The 11,506-nt window shown below is 40.0% G+C and overlaps 1 protein-coding gene across 1 annotated transcript; it reads right to left on the minus strand.

The window, feature by feature from the left end:
• Window positions 1-1,525: 1,525 nt before the first annotated feature.
• LOC138427269 (tripartite motif-containing protein 43-like) lies at window positions 1,526-8,264 on the minus strand. Its single transcript, XM_069566617.1, has 6 exons — window positions 7,854-8,264; window positions 6,820-6,915; window positions 5,382-5,609; window positions 4,149-4,171; window positions 3,547-3,644; window positions 1,526-2,025 (listed from the first exon to the last, which is right to left on the minus strand). The coding sequence occupies exons 1-6, from the start codon at window positions 8,262-8,264 to the stop codon at window positions 1,526-1,528; spliced, it is 1,356 nt and encodes a 451-aa protein (XP_069422718.1).
• Window positions 8,265-11,506: the final 3,242 nt, after the last annotated feature.

Below are 11,506 nucleotides of genomic sequence, written 5' to 3' on the forward strand. Positions count from 1 at the left end.
GCTTCCCTGGTGGCTCAGCTGGTAAAGAATCTGCCTGCAATGTGGGAGACCTGGGTTCAATCCCTGGGTTGGGAAGATCCCCTGGAGAAGGGAAAGGTGACCCAATCTAGTATTCTTGCCTGAGAATACCATGGACTGTATTCCGTGGGTTGCAAAGAGTTGAACACGACTCAGCAACTTTCACTTTCATTTCAGTTCATGATGTGTGCTAGTATGTTCATGGTGTGCTTTCTTTCAACTATCAGTCTGATTTTTCCTCAGACACATTAATATAAGGCAACTGTATTAATTGGTTACTTTCAAAAATCCTGTTGTTTTCCAGAAGTAACCCACATATAATGCTTTATTGACAATATGACAAATTCAGACAGATTCTCTCAACCTTTATTAGAGTGGAAATTCATATTTATGCAAGGCCCCATGGTATACAAGTTTCATCACTTGTTATGTTTTTTCTTTCTTTTTTGATGACCTAGATGTTGATACTGTGTTCATGTAACAGTAACATGACCCACAGGAAAACTTGGAAATTATTCAAAGTCCAAATAATTCTCTAACTCCTTTCTCTAGATTGTTATTTTGTAATACACAGTAAACCACTCATCTGCAGATTTGCTTTCCTTGATTTCAGTTACTCAGGTGGTTAAAACCTTGTTCAGGAAATATTGAATGGAAAATCTCAGAAATAAATAATTCAAATGTATTTTATTGTGAGCCATTCTATGTAGTGCAATGAAATTCCACACCATCAAGCTTTATCCCAACGAGAACATGTATTGTCACTTTGTCCTGCTTATCCCACCCTCATTGACTTAACTTTCTGGGCTATCATATCCATGGTCCTAAAAATCACACTAGGTGTCTTCAAGTAGCCCTTATTTAATAATGGCCCTCAAGTATGGTGATAATGATGGTGGTATTTCAGACATGCCAAAGGGAAGCCATAGGGTCCATCCTTTAGGAGATTCTTTCTGTCTTTGTTTTTTCCCTTATACTATTGTAATGGAAAAAGACATGCAAATTCTAAGTTCTCTAAAAGAAATGCTTTTCCCAGTTTCCAGGGCAATGGCGATTTCCCTGCAAATCAGATTTCATCCTGAGGTTGAATAGATGTACATAGGGCAGAGTAGATTATGAGGAAGCAGGAGAAGTTTGCAGGCTGACGTAGGCCTGGTTGGTGACCAGGTCAGCCTATGCTGTACAGGTTCTCAGTTCATGTATTGAAGTCCAGGAAGTGGGAAGCACATCATCATATTGTGAATTTAGGAAGCTCATGAAGGAAGTGAAAAACCACAACATATATTCTGGACACATGATAACAAAAGAATTTATTGTCAGCAATATGGAGGACAACCAAGTGAAGTTTGCATTTGACACTATCTTCACATCAAATAACAATAAAGGAAGTTCCATTACAGTAGAAAGAGCCTAAAGATCAGGAAGTCTCCTTGATATGCTGCAGTGCACAAGGGCTCCCTCAAGAGAAGGAGTCCTGAGCATCCCATCTGGGCTGTGACTCAGATCCTCACCTGTGGCCAGTGCAGATGAAGGGCCTGACAGGGAAAGTGCACATGCCATCATCGTACCGCCAAAGGAGGGAGTGCTTGGCAGCATCCACAAAACTAACACTCCCATTGTCACAATCAAGGAACACCCCAACCCTTTCCAGAGGTCTCTCTATGTACAGAGGCGTGGAGGGGGCGGTGGTCCAGAGTTGGTAATGGTCATCCTGCTTCACACACACAAGGAGAAAGTTGTCCCTGTTGGACTCGTCCAGTATGCTGTCATCCTTCCTTATCCAGGAATCCTTACAGACACCTACAGCCCAGTCCCAAGAGCTGTCCACGTGCATCTCCCAGTACTGTTTGCCAGAGGTGAAGCTCTGGTCTCCCCGTGAGGCAAAATGCTTTGCTGTTCCACCATCCGAAGGCGCATGGGGGCTGTCGTGTTCACATGTCAGACGTCTTGCATCATCAAACAGCCTGATGTGCTGACTGCTGACTTCATTACTGAATGAAAAGTTGACTGTGGCGAGATGAGAGAAAATGCCAGTCAAAACCAATGTTAAAATTCAAATTATCTACCAGAGAAGGTGGTCCACCTGGCGTCTCACTGGAAATATATTGTAAGATAGGAAGGGCAGTTCTGATTGCAAAGTATTGGGTTTAAATATTGCTCACATATCTGCTGAAGAAAGAACTAATTAAAATGGAGATAACTTCCTACAAGTTCAGCAATTGTAAGTTAGAGGGAGGTCAAGGTGACTTCTGGCTGGGTATAATATTGTATATTTGTTACATCTAAAAGACTGGACTCCTGGGCATCGATCACCTCCAAGACCAGGACAGCATATCTTATCCCCACCTTCACCACCACAGTGCAAGGAAAAAAGCTGCACTGTAGAACGGAAAATTGGTGATCACTCTACAATTACAGATAAGTTAGCAAATGGACACTGAAGAAATACAACCTAAGGATGGCGTCTTCAAAGTAGTTTATTTGTAGGGCTTTTCTGTCTTTGATCTGTGGTTCCAAACTGAGGCCTAGTGTTCCACTTCCTGCTAAGTCACCCTCGAGGGTGAGGTTTATCATGGACCTCATTGTGGCCTCATCATCCAACCATTTGCTTACTTGTGATTTCTGCATTTGATTTTTGAGGCTTATGTATTTTGTCAAATTATGTGAATGGAAAAAGCACTTTATGCCTTCAATTCTTAAGAACTTTTTAAGCAAAAATGTTTTTTTAGGACTTTCCTGGTGGCACAGTGGATAAGATGCTTCCTGCAAATTTAGGGGACATTCCTAACCTGGGAAGATTCCACATGTTGTGGAGCAACTGAACCTGTGGATTATGACTACCAAGCCTGTGCTCTTGAGCCCAGGACCCACCACTACTGAGCCCACATGCTACAATTATTGAAGCTCACTCATCAAGAGTCTCCTGTGCTCTAGAGCAAGAGAAGCCACTGCAATGAGAAGCAACCACTGTAGTGAAGAGTAACCTGGCTCACCCCAGCAAGAGAAACCTGGGCAAAGCAACAAAGACACAGTGTGGCTAAAACTAAATAAAGAAATATTTTAAAAATAATACAAATAAAAAAGAAAAGAAAATGTATTCTTAAAAAATGTTTTAAAACTCTAACTGCACTTAAACTCTGAAATTTATTTATTTATTTTAATTGTGGTTAATTACTTTAATATCCTGTTTTAATTACCAGTTTTCTAGAAGTCAGTGAACAGCTGACATTGTATGTCATGATATTTCTAGGGCTCAAGATGTCATTTTGGGAGCATGTTACTTTTTTCATTATACAAATTTTTATTAAATTTAAAAATATTTGATGAGGCCTGAATCAAATCAGCATCTGCACCAGCCTGCATGTATTCTGTAAGGACTTTAGTGACTCTGTGACCATATATGTCTTCACCTGTCTATTGGCAGGCTGTTTCCCTGCACAAGGTGAAAGCTAAGCAGGAAAAGATTCTCTGTGGACACCATCACTGAAGGACCCTGCAGGGCAGACACACCAATGGGGTGACACTCACCTCGGAAGAGGTTGAGCCAGTCCATCAGCCTGGACATGGGGCGCGCAGGGAGTTCTGGGAGCAGAGGCTGAGGCACGTGCAGCTGTGCTGACTCACTCCTGTAAGAGAAAGATGGGTTCATCCTCCTGCTGCCCAGGGCTTCTTAAACACAGCCTTTGCTATAAGACAGCATGCTTCAGCTCAACATTCTTCATCTAAATCCCTTCTCCACCCTCATAGAATTGAGCTGGTTTTGGAAATTAATTCTCACTCTTCTTCTTGCCCTGATTCCAGCCCATATCTCAGGGGAAATTGCCTCTCTAATCTCAAACTTGGAAAAAAGTAGTCTTTGCACCTCTACGTGCTTGTGATTTTAATATCTAAATCAGAAATTATTGACCTTTAAGAAATTTTTGCACTGAGCTGGATAATACCTCCCTCTGCCACAGCAACAAAAAGGCTAACTTCCTTTTGAGCAAGAAATCATACTCAGCAAAACAGGCGCAGACACACGTACACAAGCAATCTAGCATTATCTAGGTAAGTTAAGTCATTGCTTTGTTAAGTGCTGCTGTATCTCTTTCAGAGCCCCCAGGTGCCCTCATCAGTATCAAAAAGCTTACCATTTCAGCTTGTCTTCCAATTCCTGGCAAGGAAAAAAAAAAAAAGACAAGTTAGACCTTATATATAGGCAACCAGGATTTGGCTTGGCAAAACTTCAGTAGAGTTCTAATCACCACCACCAGAAAACAGTCTGAGAAATCTGTTTTCCCTTTCTTTCTGAAAAAAAAAAAAAAACCCTCTGAGACAACATATTTTACATGGATAGAATGTATTCTTGATAAGTTAATAAAATGAAAGATGGAACAGAAAGGACAAGAGTACTGATGACTCACCCTCTGCTTTCTGCATAATGATCTTTCCTGGGGCTTTTACCCAAAGTGTAATAAGCTCCAAAGTAATGTCAAATGAAACCTGGTATATCTCAACAGGAATTGGAAATATACATATACACACATATATGTATATCTATACACATATACATGTATTTGTGTGTTTGTATGTATGTATATACATACACATATGAGCTTTGTCCAGATGTCTCCCATTATTACACATTTGGAGACCAAAAAATGGAATCAGTACATAAGCTGTTCCTTTCTGGTTTTAATAGAAGCAAGTTACACAAGGAGATTTTGAAAAGGGAATATTCCCTGGGGAACATCTAGGATCAAAATACTGTAAAGCTTGCTCAGGCATAATTCGAATGCTGCTAAGTCGCTTCAGTCGTGTCCAACTCTGTGCGACCCCATAGACGGTGGCCCATCAGGCTCCACCGTCCCTGGGATTCTTCAGGCAAGAACACTGGAGTGGGTTGCCATTTCCTTCTCCAATGCATGAAAGAGAAAAGTGAAAGTGAAGTTGCTCAGTCATGTCCGGCTCTTAGCCATAGCGACCCCATGGATTGCAGCCTACCAGGCTTCTCTGGAGTGGGGTACCATTGCCTTCTCTGAAATTATTCCTGAGTAAACTATAAATAGAAAATAACTACAATGTACAACACTTTATAATGACTTAAAAGTACTATTTACATTTAGAGTATGTATTTTAAATATTATTAAAACAGAACTTAGTATATCAACTTTATTAATTATATGTACATAATTTATACAAAAATGTTAAGGATTTTTTCCCCCATGGTTATAAGGACACCTCTAATCAAATTTTATCTATAATATTTCCAAGTAGGAGAGAATCCCACCTTAGTCACAGAGAGTGAAGAAATATACCATGTCAGGGACGTCAAAGGTGTGAACTTCAAGTAATGTATTTTCAAACACATCCTCAGTTCTTACCTGGAGCAGCTCCACGTCTAGTTTAAAGCACATTTGAATGAGTTCCTTGTGTATTTCTTGGAGCTCTCTCTTCTTTCCGATTATTTCCTCTTGCCTTCTTATGAGTTGATCGTATATGTTTTCGCCTTCTTTTATAACACTCTCTACATAGCAATCTTCCTCTGGGAGAAGTGGGGGTGCCATCTGATAAGTTCTCCTAATCATGTCTCCATGTCGATACACATAAAACTGTTGAGAAATGAATTTCAACATCATTTAGTTTGCTCTGATTCATGTTCTCTCCCAAGAAGCTACATCCATCCTAAATGCATGCCCTCCCTCATCTCAGAAGCCAAGTTCATTCCTCTTTCCTTCACTTTGTTTTTATTCTTTTTAATTGATCAGAAACCAATCCTACCCTTTCCTCAAACAACTGTCATCTAATTCAGGAGTTCCTGAAACACTTGGAGAAAATCTTTTCATGAATCATTTCTTTCATATGCCTCCTGTTAAATGTGAAAGAGCCCATATAAGCAATTGAAATTTATGGGTGATTCATATGTCATATGCAATATCCTCATTTCAATGCTAATACGTAAGCTTGTGCTTCACCTAATATCTCCTGGCTTTCTCTTAGTGCCATGAAACATCTTTCTAAAAATGATTGCCTGTCCTCGAACAGTTGTCCAGCCTCAATCATTTCTTTCTAGTGTTCTTTTCTCTATGAATCTGTTTTCTTCCTCCCCATAAGTTCACAATCTTCTTCCCATATTGTTTGGAAGACCATTTCTCTTCATTCCATTTCATATTCCTCCTGGTATTGAATGATTCACTCTCTCATGAGCCAACTCTTTCTCCTTGTTCCTTTCCCCCTGAGTTGTTTAACATGTCACGTTTTCTCCAACTTGAACCAATATCACCCTCTAGGCAGAGAGCAATCACTCTTCACCAGGATGGGCACACTCCTTAAAGTGCTGTTCGTGTTTGCTTTGTATCACCTGGGCTCATGTACTAATCAGATTGAAGTACTTCGTGGTTCCCAATGACATGCCTTTTACTTTCTGGAATGTATGACTGACAGAAATCTGTGCCTGAAATAACCCATGGATTTTTAAACATTTACTTGAACTTCAAAACTGGAATTGATCTTAAACTTGAGAAGCTTTCCATGAGATCCTGAATCACATCTATGTAATCATCCATATCACACCATAAACCTCCACCTTAGAACTTTCTTCTAATGGGTATTTTGTTTTAGTTATTGATCCATTGGATTCTAAAGAGCTCGAGAGGCATGAAAAAGTTGGTTGAATGGTGCTTAGACGATTTTTTCTGACGGTGTTCAACTCACTCTCTGAATTTCACTATACATGTTGATTTCAGCTCACTTTGTTAATGGTAAGTTTCTCGCTGTCTGCCTTAACCTGTTTTTTTCAGAGAAATATGTTCTTCTACTTACCATCCAAGGGTCAGTTCCTCTGCCATGTTTCTTGCGATTTCTTTCAGTTTCTTGAATCTTTTCCCATAAAAATCTCATTTGGTTTGCCAACTTTTCCTGTAAAAGAGTTATCAATTTCAGTACAAGAAAAGGAAATACACTGGAGTTTCAGAGCCCAAAGATTGGGGTGTATCAATGATTATTAGACAAAGGCCCTAGAGAGAGACACTAACAGACCAGGACAGGCCATCAGGTATCCCTATTTTTCCTCACTCATGATCTCTTGTATGAAATTCTACACTAAAAATCCACACACCATTAGGTAATTATCTGCCTGAGGTATGACTAATTTTCATCTGCTGTGGCAACTTATATCAAAATTTGGATATAGGTACGTTTATCTTCTGTAAAATCCAATGTACTATATCTTCCTTCTTGTCCAGGATTAGAAAACCTGTATTCAACGAAAAGTATCTTTGCACTTGTAGATTTTACAGTTTCTTTCTTAAAATGAAGGACCAACAGTGTCATTAGCATAATAATATATCACCCAAATAATTTCAGTTAGCTTCATCAGCTAGCTGTTGGATACAAGTTCTATAAAGCAGGTATACTGCTCTATATTCTTCACCACTTTATTATTGTTAACTAGATCTGTACGTGGCACTCAGTAAAAGTGAAAGTCGCTCAGTCGTGTCCAACTCTTTGTGACTCCATGGACTATATAGTCTGTGGAATTCTCTAGGCCAGAATACTGGAGTGGGCAGCTTTTCCCTTCTCCAGGGGATCTTCTCAACCCAGGGATCAAACCCAGGTCTCCAGCATTGTAGGTGGATGCTTTACCAGCTGAGCCACAAGGAAAGCCCAAGAATACTGGAGTGGGTAGCCTACCACTTCTCCATGGGATCTTCCCAAACCAGAATCAAACCGGCGTCTCCTGCATTGCAGGTGAATTCTTTACCAACTCAATCAAGAGAGGGTTTAAGCATCATCATTTTAATCTCTTAGGTGTACCATCCCCAAGCTTCCTAAGTGCTCTCAGAGGCATCACTCACCCAGGATTCCTCAGCAGCCTCTTCTGCGGGACAATGTCTGTGAGTCTTGTGCTCCTGACCTTGAGAGCAGACCAAACAGAGCAAGCTCTTGTCGGCTTCACAGAAGATGGTCTTTGTCTGCTTGTGGGCCCCACACAGGTGTTCCTCACACTTCAGGAATTGCCTGAGATTGGCTTTTCTAACAGTGGACACCAGAGTCTTCAGAAGAAAATTGGTTTTGAAGTTTGTCTGTTCTGATCGTTGTCTGCACACTGGACAACTGGCAAAGACGAAGGCTTGTTCCCAGAAAAGACAAATACAGGACCTACAGAAGCTGTGCCCACAGCCTATGGTGACTGGGTCTAGAAGGAAATTCAGGCAGACGAAGCAGGTAAGCTCCTTCTGGAAGGCTTCTGAGATTTCTGAGTCCATTTTCCTGAGGGAAGAACATCAGTTTATTCCTCTTTCCTGGAGCCAAAAAAGGAACAACAACAACAAAAAAACACTTGGGTTGTGACTGAATAATACATGGCTTTAGGAGCAGAAGCCAAAATCACTGCAGATGGTGACTGCATCCATGAAATTAAAAGATGCTTACTCCTTGGAAGAAAAGTTATGAGCAACCTAGATAGCATATTCAAAGGCAGAGACATTACTTTGCCAACGAAGGTCCGACTAGTCAAGGCTATGGTTTTACCTGTGGTCATGTATGGATGTGAGAGTTGGACTGTGAAGAATGCTGAGCGCCGAAGAATTGATGCTTTTGAACTGTGGTGTTGGAGAAGACTCTTGAGAGTCCCTTGGACTGCAAGGAGATCCAACCAGTCCACTCTGAAGGAGATCAGCCCTGGGATTTCTTTGGAAGGAATGATGCTAAAGCTGAAGCTCCATACTTTGGCCACCTCCTGTGAAGGGTTGACTCATAGGAAAAGACTCTGATGCTGGGAGGGATTGAGGGCAGGAGGAGAAGGGGACGACAGAGGATGAAATAGCTGGATGGCATCACGGACTCGATGGACTTGAGTCTGAGTGAACTCCGGGAGATGGTGATGACAGGGAAGCCTGGCATGCTGCAATTCATGGGGATGCAAAGAGTCGGACACGACTGAGCAAAAGAACTGAACTGAACTGAACTTAGGAGCAGAAGAATCTGGATTTTCATTGGATACAAGTGGAAAACAGAAACACAAAGAGAGCTTTCAAGAGCTGCAGAAAAGTTTCTCAGTGGCCTAACCAACACTATCTTCTGACCTCTTTCCCCTCTACCTACTGGAGAAGCTCAGTTTTGAAGAGGTCTTGTTTTCCTCTAGATAGCATGACTTCAGGAGCTTGACCTAATTAACAGCTCTACATGGTGGGTCCTAATTTCTGCAAATAGTCATGATTCTCTATGCCAGCCATTGATTTGGTGTGAGATAGTTGATTACGCTTGTATTTTTATTATTTCATGTAATTATCATGCATTTTCTTTAGATGTCCTTTTTTTATCTCAATCTGCATTTTATTTCAAAAATATTTTTTTTCTTCTTAAAGCACTTTGAGTACATTCAGAGTCTATAAAGAGAAAATTCAGAGTCAATAAAGAGAAAATTAAACGTTGGAAAATTGTAACTTATTCCAACCAGAGTTTATTTACATGAATATACTAAGTGGTTGAATTTTTCTTTCTATCCATACTCATCCGATGCATTTTATATGTTATAGTAATAGTCATCATCAAAAAAATATCATGTGATTAAAATTTTACATTTTAAAAAATTTAGGTCCTTTTGCCTGTACTTGTTAAGCATAGAGCATCTTCAGTTTCTCATATCTTTGTATGCTCAGTAGTGTCACCTTTCTGACTTCTCAATCATTCCCTAGCTGCTTTAAGATTTCAGTAAAAAATGTATGTTTTGGGAGGGATGATAGTTACCTCCCTTCACTTTCACTTTCTTTTATAGTTACCTCACTTTAGCAATATTTTCAGCAACTCATTGTGTGCATTAGCTAGCTCTAGTGTAGAGTATTATCTCTCTGGTATTTACAGACACATTCCACTTTTTGGGTAAGTGATGATAGGTACTACATATTGAATCAAATAGTCTTAAGAAATATTTTTAGAAGCTACATCGAACACAAAACAGCAGTCAGCCGCTTTCTGAGTCCTTAAAATGCATGGGGACAAGTGAGAAAGAAACGCAATCACAGAAATAAAATGAATCCCCCTAATCATTCCACAGTGCATGTCAAGACAAGCTAACAAAACTGGAACAGAGTCATTTCACTAAGTTGGTAAACAGCTGTTACACTGAAAACAATCTCATTTTACCAATAAATTAAAATTAGGAAACTTAGTTTGGTTTCCCTCAGAAGAGTCCCAGAAGCTGCTCTGTGGTGAATTATGTACTCACCTTAGGAGTTGTAGAAACAGTCTACCCCGGAGAATAATATGAAGTTGGCTCAGGGGTCAAGAGTTCCAAGTGTGGCTTTCAGAAGTCTCAAGATGCAGGTGAACTCCAAACACTCCCTCTCAGTTCTGGAGAAGACTGACTTTGCCTCCTGGAGTCTCCTTATATTGTGTCTCTGAACCCCACCCATTTGTTCAAGTGATTACGTTTCACCAGTCTTCCAATGGGGTTAATATGGATGATTAGGTTTCCTGAAACAAGACAAGACTGCTTTAACAAATTGGCTTATCTTCACAAACATATCAGCCAACATCTTCTCCTCCAGAGTCACTGATTGTACCACAAACCCAACCTGTGACTCTCTGAATGTCATTAATTTTTATTTTTAATTTACCAAACAAGTTGGAAAGAGTCTTTCATCTCTATAGAGTTTAGCAAATGTCTTGAAAAACTTGGGAATTTATTTTCTGAGGTTTTATTAAATATGTTCTGTCATGCAAGAAGAGCTTTATTGTATTGATTCATTGAATTTTGAATTGTGAAAAAGCACTTCAACGTAAGAATGCCTGTGGTCACCAGTCTAGAATGGAAATTTCTCTGCCCCATATCCTCACAGAGATCAAGCCCCTCAGTACCCCCCAGCAGCAACAAACCAGGAAATTCTCTTCCTGGTGCTCCCCACCCAACTCATGGGAGACAGTAGAGAAAGGCCCCAGCTCAGACACCCCTTTGGGTCAGTTTCATGAATAGGTTACTCTCAAACAAAACAGAAACAACAGTGACCACTTTGGAAAAATTAAGCCAAAAAATATTTTGAAGAAGTCACACATATCCTTACCTTTCTCCTCTGACATATTTTCCACTGAACAATTAGTTTGAGAATGCAGACTTGACCCTGTCTTTAAGTCTTTTAAGACACACGTACCGTTGTGTACATTTCAAGTGGCTGATGCTCCTAAGTGCTTATGAACAAGCATTTGTAAGCAAAAAATAAAAATAAAAAATAAAATGACAGTAAGTTGCAAAGCACAGCCATTCTTTGCTGGGGCAGGTTCTTGTTAACATCAACCCGAAGGGATTTATATTCCAAGTCTTTACCAATTTCCTTACCATTCTCTTTTCCTAAGTGAAATATGCCAATATACGATAATTACTACAATAGTATGATTTGTCATAGTCATGAAGTCTTTTTAGGAATGCTGGCATGATAGTGATTTTATTTCTCTATGTTTCCGTATTTTACAAAATAATGACAAAAATGAGATCACCAGACCCAAGTATAAT

The sequence above is a fragment of the Ovis canadensis genome, chromosome 21 (genome assembly GCF_042477335.2).
Source record: "Ovis canadensis isolate MfBH-ARS-UI-01 breed Bighorn chromosome 21, ARS-UI_OviCan_v2, whole genome shotgun sequence".
Classification (NCBI taxonomy): Eukaryota; Metazoa; Chordata; class Mammalia; order Artiodactyla; family Bovidae; genus Ovis; species Ovis canadensis.